The sequence below is a fragment of the Mauremys mutica genome, chromosome 2 (assembly GCF_020497125.1).
Source record: "Mauremys mutica isolate MM-2020 ecotype Southern chromosome 2, ASM2049712v1, whole genome shotgun sequence".
NCBI classification, from domain to species: Eukaryota; Metazoa; Chordata; order Testudines; family Geoemydidae; genus Mauremys; species Mauremys mutica.
This window is the reverse complement of record NC_059073.1, coordinates 163,180,727-163,198,014: the sequence shown is the minus strand read 5'-3', so window position 1 is coordinate 163,198,014 and position 17,288 is coordinate 163,180,727. Positions and strand designations below refer to the sequence as shown.

General features: G+C 42.7%; 1 protein-coding gene across 4 annotated transcripts in view; it reads left to right on the top strand.

Moving 5' to 3' along the window:
- Nucleotides 1-17,288, top strand: part of MARCHF6 (membrane associated ring-CH-type finger 6) — a 155,955-nt gene that overhangs the window by 116,290 nt on the left and 22,377 nt on the right. For all 4 annotated transcript variants that reach the window (XM_045005038.1, XM_045005037.1, XM_045005036.1 and 1 more), the window contains 4 exons: nucleotides 2,702-2,903; nucleotides 4,564-4,633; nucleotides 5,951-6,132; nucleotides 7,677-7,811. In XM_045005038.1, the coding sequence (XP_044860973.1) occupies nucleotides 2,702-2,903; nucleotides 4,564-4,633; nucleotides 5,951-6,132; nucleotides 7,677-7,811 (589 nt within the window). The remainder of the gene's footprint in view (nucleotides 1-2,701; nucleotides 2,904-4,563; nucleotides 4,634-5,950; nucleotides 6,133-7,676; nucleotides 7,812-17,288) is intronic.

The window sequence follows — 17,288 nt, the reverse complement described above, 5'->3', positions numbered from 1 at the left end:
ATGTGGGCGTACCATGGATTTATATAGGGGCAATATGATATTTTCTGTCTTATTATATACATCTTTCTTAATGATTCTCAACATTCTCACACCTTTTTGTCAACTGTCTGAAATGGGCCATCTTGACACTACAAAAGTTTTTTTTCCTCCTCCTGATAGTAGCTCATCTTAATTAATTGGCCTCTTAGAGTTGGTATGGCAACTTCCACCTTTTCATGTTCTTTGTATGTATATATATCTTCTTACTATATGTTCTATTCTATGCATCTGATGAAGTGAGCTGTAGCCCACGAAAGCTTATGCTCAAATAAATGTGTTAGTCTCTAAGGTGCCACAAGTACTCCTGTTCTCTCAACATTCTGTTCGCTTTTTTGACTGCCTCCGCACATTGAGTGGATGTTTTCAGAGAACAATCCATAATGACTCCAACATCTCTTTCTTGAGTGGTAACAGCTAATTTAGATCTCATCATTTTATATGTAAAGTTGGGATTATGTTTTCCAATGTGCATTACTTTGCATTTATCAACATTGAATTTTATCTGCCATTTTGTTGCCCAGTCACCCAGTTTTGAGAGATCCTTTTGTAGTTCTTTGCAGTCTGCCTAGGACTTAACTATCTTTAGAAGTTTTGTATCATCTGCAAATTTTGCCACCTCACTGTTTTACCCCTTTTCCCAGATCATTTATGAATAAGTTGAACAGTACTGGTCCCAGTACAGACCCCTGGGGGACACCACTATTCACCTCTCTCCATTCTGAAAACTGATCATTTATTGCTATCCTTTGTTTCCTATCTTTTAACCAGTTACCAATCCATGAGAGAACCTTTCCTTTTATCCCCATGACTGCTTACTTTGCGTAAGAGCCTTTGGTTAGGGACCTTGTCAAAGTCTTTCTGAAAATCTAAGTACACTATATCCACTGGATCCCCCTTGTCCACATGTTTATTGACCCCCTGTGACATTATCTTAATTAAAATATGATGGTATAGATTATTGTTGCAACCACTGTTATATACTTGCAAGATATCTTGTACAAAATGTGGCATGTGAGAGGTCTATGGAAAGGTTATGCTTTGCTGAATATGATTATGCTATCTGTATGCATATATCATTTTAGTATTTGAAGTTAAGAATATTGGCTCTATATCTGGATTTCAGATGTTTGCTCCTCGGGTAATGCCCACATGGTAGTTAGCCGGGACATCTTGGAGGGATTATTCAAATTAAGTGGCTCATCAAGAAACACTTAACTGACAATGGAAGATGCCCATCTACACTAAATGGACTGTCCTGCAAATGTACTCTCTGGAGTATAGGTAATGGCTTCCTGCAATGACTAGGCGAAATGCATGGATATGTGACTTGTCCATGTGACTCCAACCACCATCTTGTTACTGTACTTTTCCACAATAAGAACAATGGGATTCCTCCACATGGCAGAAGATATAAAAGGCCCTGGAAATGCCTCCATTTTGCCTCTGTCCTGCTCCAGTCTCTTTCTTGCTCAGGCCTCTGGGTTATAAATTTATACTAATGGGAGCATTTTAACCAATGGATTGAGGACCTTCCAATGATTGGGAAGCAGCCAGAGACTTAACTTAAGCCAGCAGTTTATTCCATCACTGCTGCAAACCTGAAACAAGAATTTTGCATTTATTATATGTATTTGATTCCTTTAACCAATTTTAACTTTCACCTTTCTTTCTTTTTATAAATAAACTTTTAGATTTTAGATACTAAAGGATTGGCATCAGTGTGATTTTTGGGTAAGATCTTAGTGATACATTGACTTGGGTGTATGGCTGGTCGTTTGGAATCAGAAGAGCCTTTTATTTAATGAGACTGGTTGTAGAGAACCACTCATCTCTAAATCCATTGTTTTTGGTGGTGACATAAGAACTGGAATGCCTAAGGAAACTGCTTTTATGGCTTCTTGTTAGCCAGCTTGGTGAAACAGAAGTTTACTTTTGTTGCTGGTTTGGTATATCTTATGGAAGAATTACACCAGTTTGGGGTTGTGTTTGCCCTATTTCTCAGCAGTTTGTCCTGAATTTGGCATCCTCAGTTGTGACCCACTGAGGCACAGTTACACCCCTCTCAAAGAATTCTAGTAGATTGGTGAGGCATGATTTCTCTATACAAAAACCATGTTGACTCTTCCTCAGTTATTACACTGAAGATACTTTTCACAATGTGTGTTGATATGTTGTTGTCCTGTTAGTTCCTTACATGGCTGGATTAATCTCATAATAGCAGTAAAAGTGAGAACTCTTACATCAGTGAAGCTATGCCTGTTTACATTAGCAGAGATTTTGACAGAGTTTTCCTCTTTTGTTCATGACATTTTTGTAACCAATATTGTTTTTAAATAGTCAGATGAATGATTCAGTGCATTTAGATTGTAGCTGTGCTGCCACTGTTTTTTTAACCTGTACCCAAATTGTTTTTCTTCCAAGCTTTGTATGTTCTAACTTACATTTAAAAAACAATGGGTAGAACACGTACAGAAAAAAGAATGAAACCTGCCAAATGCTGCTTTTTATGTGTTGCTTCATGATATTCCAGTGATCAGTACTTTTACCTTGTTCATTAAACAAACACTGATGAATATAGCTGTGTGGCGTGCTTTCTCTAGATTTTCATTCATGTTACAAATCCAGAGGAAGTTACACAATCATTTCATGCTTTTTGCCACAGGGACCTCCATTCTTACTTACTTGGAGACCAGGAAGAGAATGAGAACAATGCAAACCAGCAGCCTAATAACCAGCATGCTCGCAATAACAATGCCATTCCAGTTGTGGGAGAAGGTCTTCATGCAGCCCATCAAGCCATACTTCAGCAAGGAGGACCTGTGGGTTTCCAGCCTTACCGTAGGCCTTTAAAATTCCCACTCAGGGTAGGTAGATTGAACACTTTAAAAAGAGGACCATCTTTTTGCTAAGTGCTATACAAACATAGAATACAGTGGGTTCTGGTCCGTCACTAGCATTCCTCGGAACTACAGTAATATAAACAAATTAAAAACCATAGGATATCTTTTAGGGAAGATTTGATGGTAACGTCATTTTTGGAAGCTAAATAATTAAGGCCCCCACTTTACTTAGTATCTTGGACTCTGTGTATTTTGTTAGCAAATGTCTTATACTCATGTAGCTGACTTTAATATAACCTTTTCAGTTTGAAACATATATAACCAGCTCTCTTGCATCCAGTTATTATAGATCCCATACACATTGTGATCCATGATGAGATATGAATGCTCAGTTTTGTTTATCTAGTGTTGTTTTTTTTTAATTATAGAGATAGAAAGGAGACAGCGAGTGTGTGTGTGTGTGTGTGAGAGAGAGATATAATTTTTTTTTTTTTTAAGAAGGCAAATAGATAATCAAAAGGACCTCTGCTAGTACCAAGGAATTGTAAAAGTGATGTCTCAACTACTTGGCCAATGTATTTTCTTCCTCTTTGGTAATATTTGATGAGATTGTTTTGTCAACTTTAGACATTGGAAGTGCGGTGTGTGTATTTTAGAAATTGAATTTTTTACAAATATACTTACCTTGACTTTTTGATTTTTAGTATGAACTTTTACATGCAATGAATTTGCCTTTGTAGACTAATCTACAGGTCATCTAAGTTAGCTGGTCTGATGGTAGCTGAAATTCCACTTTAAGCAAGTCATGTATGTCCCTGGGAGTAAACCATCAAAGGAGTCTAAACTGTTCAGAGCTGCCACTAGAGAGGGCTGAAACTGTGCCAGCTTCGTTTAGTGGTGCCAAGTGTACCAGAACTTGTCAGGTCCATAGTATGGAGCAGAGATTTTCTCCTGCAGAGCTGAAGATAAGCTTGTGGAGAGCTTCTGAGTTTCGCAAGAGTGACCTAAAGGGGTGTCCTGGAGCAGACCACAGAGGAAGCAGAGGTGCAATTAACCCTGGAACTGTGACACACATGCATTTCAAAGGAGGCACAGGAGTCCTTGCCTCCCAGAATACTGTGTAGGATGGTGTTCTTCTCCTGTCCCCCAAGTTGTTGTAGCAGATGGAACTTTATTTTTGTTTTTAAAAACAAGAAAAACATCAAAATGCCCAAACCAAGGCATATAATATTAGAGTATCAAAGTGAAAGTGTCAAAAAAAGAGAAATTGTAAAGATTGCTGTGAATCTTGAGCTCTGCTGCCTTGAGGATTACAATATTTTGATGACATAATTAAATACTGTTTTTTCCATAGTACCTCTGCTCATTTTTATACAGGTTGGTTGGTGAATAAATCAGTGTTGTATAGCAAATGGAGCTGGAAACACCCAAATATCTGAGTCTGTGGGGACAACAGAATCCTGTGAATAATTGAGGAGCTGAATAATGAGTCAGCAAGTTTGACTGTCTGCTCTCCTATCTGAACTAAAATAACTGGAACAGAAATTTTATGTGTTGCATTTACTATCTAGGCTACTGATTTCTAAATGGATGCATATTTTTATTCTTTAATGTTTTGCTAACAATTAGTTAAGCAACTTTCAGTTTTTCTGTTAACTGTCTCCCTTTGTATTTTGTCTTTCAGATATTTCTGTTGATTGTTTTCATGTGTATAACATTACTGATTGCCAGTCTTATCTGCCTTACGTTACCAGGTATGTTTTATGCTACGATAATGTGTTAAAACAAACACCCCCATACATACATTTATGGCAGTAGTTGGTTTAAAATTAAAACTGTGCAACCACAGGAAAATGTTGGGAATGTGTTTTTTAACCTTTTTGAAAGCTTAATATTCTAAATTCAAAATGACAGATTCATAAATCAAAAACAGTATCTTTATCCAAATGTCAGTACAGTGGAAGGGAGACTGATGTCCACTGTAGCATCTTATTGTCACAGTTCAGAGCAACTGCACCTATATTCCCCCTCCATGGTCCTAGAGGGAACCCACTTCAGGCTCCCAGCTCTTCAGTTTTTACCCCTGTTGGGCAAAGACCTGTGTGTGTCTCCCTCCCAACCAGGGGCTTTCCAGGTTGCACAGTTCCCTGCCTAGCATACAGTGTGATATCTCTGGCAAGCCAGATGGTCTAAAAGGCCAGTGTCTGTGCTTTCTTTTCTCTCCAGAGGCTATGAACAATGTAATTGCTACAATTACAAGTTACCACACTGCTCTTTCTAAGCAAGCATGTTTATTCTTAAGGTGAAAGCATTACAGAAAACATTAAAATAATAAAAGGACCTTCATGCATACTAAAAAACTTACCAGAGGTTACCTCAACTCCAGCCTCTGACTCTGGTAGGTGTCGGTCCTTCAAAACCCACAGCTGAGTTTTTCCTGTGGTTATAAGTTTATAACACTCTCAGATTCAGAACCTGAACAACCATGAGTAGTTCATTCTTTCCTTTATACAACTTTGGCCTTTGATCTTGGCCTCACGTAACAGGTGATCAGAAAACAATGGTTTACCTGCCACGTCCCTCGGTCCGTGCTGCTTCCAGCAGCTCCCATTGGCCCGGAGCAGCGATCCACAGCCAGTGGGAGCCGCGATCAGCTGGACCTGCGGACGGGGCAGGTAAACACACCAGCCCGGCCCGCCAGGGGCTTTCCCTACACAAGCGGGGACCCCAGTTTGAGAAACCCTGTGCTAGATCGAATGCCACAGATTGAATTGAATGCCATAAATTTTGAGATTGAACCATTACTTTATCAGCTTTGTTTTTAAACTTATCCTTGAAATTAAAATTTGTGAATCCTAACTGAATGTTTTGTTTTTGTCTAGGATGTGAGATAATAAACCAGTTGAAATTTGCAATATTTGTGAACTCAGCACAAGATTTTGAAAACTCATATTTTACATTGGGTTTAAAACTGAGGCAAATTTACTATATAGTTATTGTCATCCTTCACTAATAGGTAAAATAATCTTGCTACTTAGTCTCAGTATATTTATCAATCTCTACATTTCCAGTATTTGCTGGCCGTTGGTTAATGTCATTTTGGACGGGAACAGCCAAAATCCATGAACTGTACACAGCTGCTTGTGGTCTTTATGTCTGCTGGCTAACCATTCGGGCGGTGACAGTTCTAGTCGCATGGATGCCACAGGGTCGCAGAGTGATTTTTCAGAAGGTTAAAGAATGGTCCCTCATGGTAAGTTCTTGATAGAAGAAAGCTTTTGCTATATTATCGAACAGCATATTCTGCTTTTTTAGGTGTTAATGAGATTTATACTTGCTTCCTCCTACTCTCAAACTCATCTTGTATTATGTTTTCTTTTTTGATCGCCAGCCCCCTACCCCTAAATCTACTCAATCTGTGTTTGGACTTCTGATCAGTAATCACTGTTCTGTTGGAATCAATATTCCAACAGAATGTTAACAAATCAGTCCTTGAGTGCCACAGTACTAACTATTTAACTACTATATTTCATTTAAATGTGAACGTAATACAGGATACTATCCAGTGAAAACCTGTGTCACATGATCTCAATAAATATTTGTTTACAGTTGTTTACTTCTATTCTATATATAGTAACAGATGAAAATTGTGAAGTGTTCACCTGTTTAGAGACTGAACGTTATTAGTGAAGTGGCAAAAATAAGACTGGAGATGATTGTCAGTTATGGGAAACCATTTGTTTTGTACAGGCATATGTTGTGTACCTGCACAGTGCACATTTTCAGAAAGCTCTTTCAGATCACCAAATTTGTGGCATTGTTGAAATGAATACGTTAAAAAAACAAAAATTCCTCTCCAGTTATGATGAGACAGAATTTTCATAATGGTTCTTATGCTAGCAGTGACTTTATGACACTGAGGGAAGTTTTTATCATGATCAAGGCAAGCCCTTATCTGTCTCAGTTGGTTTTAGTTATAAAATTTCCATTCTCAACCTTTCTATAATCCTGGAATGGTAACATTTTTTCCCTTTATGGATACATTTTAGAGATGCATGGGGAATGGAGTAACCTGTGAAAGATCCACTCAAGGTTGCATCTTCCTGGATATTTACAGACAAAGCAGCTTTAATAGATGTTTCATGCCATAACTGTCTCACTGATCAGCACATTCTTTACTTCATTTGTAGTTTCTTTAGTTTGCCAAAGGAAATTGCCAATATCAATACTAAATTATATCCTTGGGTCTATCCTCTGCACCCCGGCACTGACAACGTTAATTGGATCAGGATGCCTTTGCTTTTCTTATATGCAAAATATTCAAGGACAGAATTATGTTGAATCTGTTAATCAATTTAACAAATACTGTATAACATGTAAATAACACAAAAAACTCACATCTTGACCATAACTTTGTGGGGGAGGGGGAACATTGGAAGAATCCTTCCTGATTAAGTACTGGTCATTGGGTACTTTCCATACCTGTGACAGTCAAATATGAGTATGTGTTTTTTAAAAAAGGAGGACATCGACGAGGCTCCTGTTAATTACTTTTTTGGGCTAAAAAGGATTAAAAATACAGATTTTGTAACTACAGGCGTGTACTGTAATTTACAGTTAACAGAACTTAATTTTGCATATATACTAATTCAATATCAAGGTTTTTTTTGCCTTTTTTGTTTTTCTCTTTAAAGAGTAAACATGCAAAGGCTTTAAACTTCGAGAAATTGAGAGGTGCAGCTTTGACCAGAACTAGCTGTCTGGCATCATTTATAAATCAGACTTTTTGTGTTTTAGATAATGAAGACACTGATAGTAGCAGTGCTACTAGCTGGTGTGGTTCCACTTCTGCTTGGTCTTCTGTTTGAACTGGTAATTGTTGCTCCTTTGAGAGTTCCTTTGGATCAGACACCTCTATTCTACCCATGGCAGGTCAGTTAATTGCTGGTTTTGTTTTTAATTTAATTCAGGCTTTTCAACACTTCCTTGCTTTTACTGGAATATGAGGTTTTCTAAAGGCTTTTATAAATATAGTATGAGGTATGGTTTCTTATTTAATTAAGTGTTAAAGCATTTTTCAGTTTCTGTGCATGTGTAGTGTTAAAAAAGAAAAAAAGGCAACTAGTGGGTTATGAGGGTTCCTAACACTGTTAAACCAGAAGGTGGTTCCTTGACTCTTTGAGATCACAGGTTCAGATTTTCACAAGATCTGTTTCACCTCCCATCTTTGACATCTATAACTTAAGTACAACACATGTGAGAGAGCCTATATCCATAAGAGAGCAGAGAGGAGGCAGAGACTGGGAAAGGCAGGGAAAAAACTTGAAGATGTGTATTTTTTGATGTTTTCATGTATTAATCCTCTTCTCTTCTGCACACTGGAAAAGGGATTAGTGAAATACTTGTGTTTAAAGTTTTTTATTTAAAGGTTATGCTGTAAAGAGCTTTTATATTTAAGAACACATCTGTTTTACACTGTTAATACATGGTGAATTGTATATTAGCACGCTGTATCGTAGCAAACATTTCTGAGTTACACAATATGTAGTCATTAAGAAAAAATGGCCCACCAAAAGGTTTTAGTGGATTTTTGTGGCATTATGCTAACTTAAAGTTGCCCATTCCCCTGGTCTAGGTAATAGTAATGGTCATTCACCTCCTATCTGTGTAAAGTCACATAAGGAGGAACTGTTGTCCCAGGTTATCCATGTTAAATCTGAATTTCCTTGCTAATTGGATTTGACTAGCAATTTTAAGACGGACTAGGAAAAGAGGGCAAAGATCCTTTAAGGGGTTGATACAGAACTTGGAGTTACTGTGGGCTGTAAGTGACAACTAGGTGTTTGTTTCATCCCAAACTGGACTTCGAATAAGCTTTTTTAAGCACATTATAAGATAGCATGTAAAAGCTGCATTTACCAAGTAAGAAAAAGTATTCTGAGATGGTGAATCTCTAACTTCTATGCAAACAAGTTTTTATTTACTTACAATAACTAGGTGTTGTGACGGGGCAAGGCCAGATGTCTTTAGAAAAGTAGTGGGAGATAGATATATTAGCCTCAGGTTAAACAAATCCCTGGTACCAGGATAAGTAAATGGCAGCTGCTCCGGGTCAGTTAAGACACCCGGGGCCAATTAAGAGCTTTCCAGCAGGCAGGGAGGATGCTAGGTTGATTGGGACACCTGAAGCCAATGAGGGGCTGGCTGAAACTAGTTAAAAGCCTCCCAGTTAGTCAGGTGGGCGCGGATGTCAGGAGCTGTGGGAGGAAGTTGCACTGCTGGAGAGACTGAGCAGTACACACCATATTAGGCACAAGGAAGGAGGCCTGAGGTAAGGGTGAAGCGGAGCTTGAGGAAGTGGGGGCTGCTGTGGGGAAGTATCCCAGGGAATTGTACGTGTCCTGTTTCTAAAAGGTCAGCTACCATAGCTGATACTATTAGGGTCCCTGGGCTGGAGCCCGGAGTAGAGGGCTGGCCCGGGCTCCCCCCCTTTACTCCCCTGAGTAATCACTGAGACCGGGAGACAACAGAGATTGCAAGGGAGGATAGTTTCTCCTCACCTCCCTCGCTGGCTTATGATGAAAATGGCTCAGTAGACTGTGACCCTTGTCTCTAGAGAGAGAAGGGTTAAGTGCAGGGTCACAGTGAGCCTCTGAGGCTAGCGAAATCCATCAGGAAACGCAGGACCCATGGAGACAAGGACAGAGCGTTGTCACAGTGTGTAAAACAGTCTCAACTTGAAAGAGAGAACTTAATTTACATATTGAATCTCACATAACTTCTTTGTATTTGTCCACCAGTTTGGAGTTGTGACTTTATAATATAAATTGTTGTTACTAATAACTGTTATACAAGTCTGATCATGATTATTCATAAAACTATCATTACATAACAGTGGGAATAACAAGAACAAAGAATTTCTAACTAAAACAATTATCCAGAAACTCTGTCTCCGTTCCAAACAAATATGAACTTGGGAAACACTCAGAAGTCTGGAATTAAATTTAATAAAATCTTTCATTAATCTTGTTAACAAAGCGTCCTGAAAGATTGGATTATGGATGCACCATATAGTGACTCCATAGTTAAGATTGCTGCAGAAGTTGATTCTTAAGCTCTTAATCTTTCTTCTAGCTGTACTACACAGTGCTTGAAATTTCCTGAGATAGGTTTTTTGTCAATGACGACCTTTTTTATAAAAACTTAGATTTTTGTTGTAAAAAGTATCAACGTTGTCAAATTTTCCTTCCAAAGAAGTGCCTCTTTCCTGTGTTTTTTAAAAAAATTACTGAAAACTCTTTTGAGAGTTATTGACATTTTTTCATTTACCAAAAACAATGTGGTTTTTCATTTAAAAAAAAAAAAGTTTGATAACCATTTTGGGGTATGTGTTTATCGGAGTGGGGAGGGGGAGATTAAAAACTGATGATACTTCTTAAAATGAAAACAATTTTGAAATTTGTATGAAAATAGGCTTTCATTCTTTGACCACCTCTAGGTATTATAGGTAAATAGGTATTAACAAAACCTGTTTTAAACAATCTGAATACAAGTTTGCCTTTTTATGATCTGTGATGTCTCTGTGATGATTTGAGGAGCATATGTATTACTTGGGAATTCTAGTTGATATTATGTTCCAAAGTTGTTTTGAAAATTGCTGTGTCATGAATGCCTCTCTCATTGCTTACAAGCCTTGAAGCATGTACCTCCCTGTCCCAGACCGGGGACAATAGCTAATCATTAAGAACTGTCAGCACTTGAATAGCCTTACAAAAAAGTAACTACATCTTAGGGAAACCAGTTCTTTCCATTCCCCTCAACAGCAGGCTGAGAGAATGGAAATTCCCAAGCCAAGATCAGAAAGACAGAGATGACAGAGCAAGAGGTTATAAATGGCTGGGGGCCTCAATGAGAGAGATAAGAAGTTTGGGCAGCAGAGGGTAAGAGGATGGGGCCAGCCAAGGTCAGAGTAGCCAAGCAGACAGAGAAGGCTCCATGTTTCAGAACTTAAGCCATGCACTGTGATAGAAGGACCCTGGACGGCCCAGACAACCCTCACCCTAGCCCAAAGAATGCAGAGAAATGCAGGTAGGGTTTTATTGCATTCCAGGGTGCAAGCCAGACCAGTGAGTGGTTGTGTCACCACTTGCCCTGCAACCTTAGGTACCATACCATGCTTTGCTGTGATCAGCCCAAGTGTAACTAAACACCGCTATATTGTTGACATAGGCCCTTGTAAGGTCCTGTAATCCATTTAACATTCAGTTGACCAGCCTCTGAAAAGTGACTCCTGCATTAACTAACCCAAATGGTAACACTTTGAATTCATACAGTCTCATATCATTCATTAAAGCAGATTTTTTTTCTGTTCATCATCATCTAAAGGAATTGAGATATTAAGCTTTGCATATCATCACTTTTAGGTGTGGGATCAGAGTCTGGCACACTGAGTTTGCTTTAATCAATACAAAACTTTACAGTGTGGTCTTTCTTAAGGACCAACACCACAAGTGTCACTCTAGAGCTGGACTCGCATGTCCTGCGTGCTTTGTATTACTATTTGAATTTGCTCTTGTAGCTTGCCAGTGGTACAGTAGGCGCTGCTGGGAGACGGCTGTGATCCTACAGTAATGATTTTATGAGTCAGCAAGAGTGTCTTCCCTGGCTTGCTAGAAAACACTTGTCTGTGTTCTTGCACCACAGATAACCGTGTGCTGCGGCCGGCAGTTGGAAGCTGTGAGCTTCTAAACAAGGTTTGAAATCTAGAAACCTCTGTTCATTGGTCGAGCCTTAGCCCTGCCCCCTGACTATCAGGAAGGCCAGGGCTTTATAAAGCAGTGAGTCAGCAAACAGAGAGTTTCGAGAGGGAGTTTGGAAGGGGAGCGGGAAGGGGGCGAGGTACACTTGCCATTCTTTAAAACTCTAAACTAAACTATAATCAAAACTTCTTGATTTAAATAAAAACCCTATCATTAACCTAGGTAGCTGTAGGAGAGAATGCAGGCAGAAGCCCAGCAGCAGAGTGGGGGCTATCCTGTTTATTGCGCTCAGTGTAGCATGTATGAATACCTGTGCTGTGGGCGGGTGGCGTATGTGTGCGTTCAGTGCAAGGAGCTCCTGGCCCTCACAGACCGCATACGGACTTGGGAGGCCAGGGTGGCGGAACTGGAGGAGCTAAGTGAGGGAGGCAGAGCGGTATGTTGATGAGGCTTTCCAGGACACCGTAGATTTGTCCCACCTCTGGTCAGACAGCCCCTTTCATGAGTACCAAATTTGCACAGAACTAAAGCAACAGCCCAGCTCAGCCTTTAGGCCCTGCCCCATCATTCAGAAGATGCCATTGCTTTGCAGCCTTCCCAGAGGAAGGTGTGGGTGTAGGGGGTGCTGCCCAGAGGAGGAGCATCCCAAGTGTGCCAAGGGCCCAGGCAGGAGGGGACCAGCAGAACCAGGTGCCCCAGTGGATGGGTTCCAGTTCTCCCAGCATGGCCTTTCACCCTTCTGCAGACCAAGGATTCCCACCAACTTCCTCTCCCTCGGGTTCCCTTTTCCACAAACAGGGATAATCTCCAACTAAGGGTGTTGAATTGGGGGCACTTTGGAGACCATTGACTCATCCCCTGAAATTGGCCAGCAGGAGGTGCTGTTGTCTTCCTACCTGCCTAGGAGCTTAAGGAGCTGGGTGAGTCACTTGTTGGACAGCAGAGGCATTGCAGATAGGTCATCTGGGCTGGGCCTTGGTCTGAATTCCTGGCCCTGCAGAGCAACAGGACAGAATCTCAGGGGCCGGGGGAGGGCTTCCTCCAGCTGCTATTGTCATGCCTCAGACCTCTTGTGCTGGGTGTCCTGTGTTGGTACTGTCCTGCTCAGGCTGCATGGTGCTGTCTGGCTCTGGCAGGCCTGGCCCTTTTCTGAGGGTGGTTTTCTTGCCTTCCTGAGCACACAGGGAGTCCCCCCGTCCCCTTCCCCCGTGTTGTTTCTCTGCTGGGCCTGCCAAGTGGTGGCCTGTGCTTGTAGGAAGCTGTGAGCTCTCCCACCAGGAATTCAGCCCTCCAGATGTTGGAGAACCAGCAGCAGCACATGGCTGCTTTGCAGCAAATCAGCCACATTCCAAAGGTGAACACGCAGACAGAGCCTCCTCCTCTCTCCCTCTCCCCTCCCCCCCCCCACGCAAGCGAGGCATGCCAGGGGTAGCTGGGTATAGGACTCAGCATCTGGGTCAGCCCCAGAGGCTCCACCTCCACTCCACGGTCCTCTTCATCCCACATGGGTGATTGGGAGAGGTGCAAAAAGTCTCTGCAGGCAGGCACGTGACTTCATCTGGCCACAGGGTCACTGGCTCCTAAATCGCCAGACCTAAGAGAGCCCCCTTCCCATCCGGCCCTGGTTGGGTGACCAGATAACAAATGTGAAAAATCGGGACAGGTGGGGGGTAATAGGAGCCTATATAAGAAAAAGACCCAAAAATCAGGACTGTCCCTGTAAAATCGGGACATCTGGTCACCCTAGGCCCCTAGGAGCCCCTTCCTGCAGGCACTCTCCAATTTTGACGGTGGTTGTTTGGCTGCTCTCCCGTGGGGATGGGCAGGGCCGGGAGCCTGGAAACCCAGCGCTCTGCAGGGCTGATTCTCCCCTGCCTGGTACATGGTGCACTCACCCCAATGCAAAGCAGGTGCACAGTGCCCACTGGGCTGGGTACAGTGCAGCACCTGCTTTTCTTGTGCACCCACTAATGGCTAATTATCTGGTATTACAGCCCCCTAGGAGACTCCCCAGCAATGCGCTGACTCTGGGGAGGGTGGCAACAGCTGAGCCGCCAAGATGGTTAGTGATGGGGTCGAGCACCAGGGAACTTCCGCTCCAGGGAGGGAGCCAGATGGCCCTTGGGCTGGGAGGGATGGAGTTTGCAGATGACAACAAACTGCTCAAGATAGTTAAGACCAAAGCAGACTGTGAAGAACTTCAAAAAGATCTCACAAAACTAAGTGATTGGGCAACAAGATAGCAAATGAAATTTAATGTGGATAAATGTAAAGTAATGCACACTGGAAAAAATAACCCCAACTATACATACAATATGATGGGGGCTAATTTAGCTACAACTAATCAGGAAAGAGATCTTGGCGTCAACATGGATAGTTCTCTGAAGATGTCCACGCAGTGTACAGCTGCAGTCAAAAAAGCAAACGGGATGTTAAGAATCATTAAAAAAGGGATAGAGAATAAGACGGAAAGTATCTTATTGCCCTTATATAAATCCATGGTACGCCCACATCTTGAATACTGCGTACAGATGTGGTCTCCTCATCTCAAAAAAGATATACTGGCATTAGAAAAGGTTCAGAGAAGGACAATTAAAATGATTGGGGGTTTGGAACAGGTCCCATATGAGGAGAGATTAAAGAGGCTAGGACTTTTCAGCTTGGAAAAGAGGAGGCTAAGGGGGGATATGATAGAGGTATATAAAATCATGAGTGGTGTGTAGAAAGTGGATAAGGAAAAGTTAGTTACTTATTCCCATAATTCAAGAACTAGGGGTCACCAAATGAAATTAATGGGCAGCAGGTTTAAAACAAATAAAAGGAAGTTCTTCTTCACACAGCGCACAGTCAACTTGTGGAACTCCTTACCTGAGGAGGTTGGGAAGGCTAGGACTATAACAAGGTTTAAAAGAGAACTGGATAAATTCATGGAGGTTAAGTCCATTAATGGCTATTAGCCAGGATGGGTAAGGAATGGTGTCGCTAGCCTCTGTCAGAGGATGGAGATGGATGGCAGGAGAGAGATCACTTGAATATAAATGTTGTACTTATATTTCAGTGTTAGGTTCACTCCCTCAGGGGCACCTGGCATTGGCCACTGTTGGCAGACAGGATACTGGGCTAGCTGGACCTTTGGTCTGACTCAGTATGGCCATTCTTATGTTCATAGTGGCTTTTCAGCTAGCGTGAACTCACTGCAAATATTGATGCCTTCCAAAGATGAGTCACTTTAGCATTCAGGTGTGTGTCTCAGTTTCCCCTTCTAGCCAGCGATGTTTACCATGGCTTCCGTGCTGTGACAAGCTTTAAGTTTGTTTACATGTACAATGTGGGACAGCATTACCATGAGGCCTCTTAACGTATGTACTTCCTTCACGTCTTCTATCACCTCAAAAGATCCTTCCCAAGAATTTTGCATTTTTTCCACAGGGCTTAATACTAATACCATGTCCTCTATTTCAAAAGATTGTTTAGAAGTATGTTGGTCATATCATGCTTTTTGTTTGGACTGACTGTCCCTGAGTTTAGTCTGAACCATATCTGTGTCTTTTAACTCTTTTCTGAACCTTTGTACATGTTCATTTACTGGCTGTCCCTCTGCCTCTTCAAAAAACCTCTCCCCATTTTCCCTTACTGGGGCTCCCTCTAAGACACATTCCCTTATTCATTCTAGAGTGCAGTCTGTCATTTGTCCATCTGCAAAACGTTGACAGCTGACAGCTTCTTCAGTAACAGTGGTTGATTCCTCCCCTGAGGGCATGTGTCTTTCCTCTGCCATACAGGAGCTGGCCTTGGCCCCTCCTGCACCTGGAAATACACTGATTTCTTCTGCTGCAGTGGAGCTGGAGGGACCTTCCCTTCTCCCCTTAGCAGTTTCTGAGTCTTTATAATTTCCTCCTGGGATCCTAGCACAATATTCCCTTTTACTATGGGCTACAATGTTCACAGCCTTAGTCATATGCAAAATATTCCCCACAAGCATTTCCATGCAGATACTATTTTGCACCCCCACTACTAAGTCACTCTTTAAACCTTCCCATTCCAAATGAACTCAAGCCAGAGGCACAAGAATTTTTGTTTCCCCAGTGCCAGAAGCTCTACCTCCTGGCCAGGCAACAGGTCAGTCCTTTGGACCATGCTTTTCCTGACCAGAGATCTGGGCACCAGTATGTCTCCACCGTATGCATTTTTTGCCGTTCACTTTGGTAACTTTAATAAATTCCAGGTCAACATCCACAGGGTCAGACCTCACAAAATTCATCAGAGGAGCTGCAGGTACCTCTTGGGGTCCTGTGTTAAGGACAGCTGCATTCATCTGGGCTGGAAAGGTTTGGGCTTGGTTTCTTTTAGTTTAGGGCATTGATTTCTCAGGTGCTCAGTGGAATTACACTGGAAGCACCTTCTTGGATCATTTTCCTGTCCCGGAGGTCTGTGATAGGGATTTCTAGGAGAGGACTGATTCTGGGGAGGTGAGTGCCTGTGCCCCAAACCTCACTATTTCCTACCTGGGGTGGGGTTGCTTTACCCTAGGTTTGTGCTCCTCATTCTGTGTCTTGCACTCATTAGACATCTGAGCTTGTACAAAGGAATCAGCCAGGATGGCAATTTCCTGTACAGAATGTAAAGATTTATTCTTCTACGAGTGATTGCTCATGTGTATTCCACAGTAGGTGTGCGTGCTTGCCACGTGCACCGGTGCTGGAAGTTTTTCCCCTGGCAGTACCCGTAGGGGGGAGCGCCCCCCGCGAACCCTGGAGTGGTGCCTGCCTGGTGCGGTATAAGGGGAGCTGTGCGCTCCCCCCACCCTCAGGTCCTTCTTGCTGCCAGTGAAGGTGTGTCGGAACTGCTTAGTTCCAGCCTTGCTGCAGCTTGTCCCCAGAATTGTTTGTTCAGTAGTACCTGTAGTCAGTTTAGTTTTCAGTAAAGTTTAGTTAGTTAGTGAGCCCGGGCCGGGGCATGCCCCGTGCTCCAGGATTTAAGTCATGCGGCTCCTGTAGGCGTTCTATGCCAAGGAGTGATCCGCACACAGACTGTCTGCGCTGCTTGGGAGAAACCCATATCAGCGAAAGGTGCAAGATCTGCAAGTCATTCAAGCCCTGGACTAAAAAAGAAAGGGACATTAGACTCCGGGCCATTCTGATGGAGTCGGCGCTGGCCCTGACTACGGCACGCTGCTCCGATCCAGTACCCAGCACCACGGCGTTGGTACGCGGAGACCCTCCGGTACCTTCGGCTAGTCGGCACTGCTCCCCTTCCACAGGGCATATCAAGAGGACTGGAAAGACTCTCTCTTCACAGTGGCACCGAGGGAAGTCTGGGACAGAGACTAGGCCCAGGTCGGGTAGTCCTCGGTCACCATTGGGCCCTAGGCCTCCGACTTACGCAGAGCAGAGTAGCCCAGCCCCTGTGGAGCAGGCCTCTCCAGATGTCCGGATGCCATCTACGCCTGAAGCCCTCCAGGCAGCTAAGGACATCATGTCCATGGTGGTGCCGGGAGCGCCGCCGATGTTGGCCCCACGCTCCAGAGGCAAACCGTCGCTGGGATTGCCGCAGTCGCCGCAGGGATCCCCGCATCGCTGCCAGCCCGGTACTGGTCTCGGTCAAGGGAACGTTCCCAACACCGCTTACTGCCCAGTGACCGTTCAGGGCT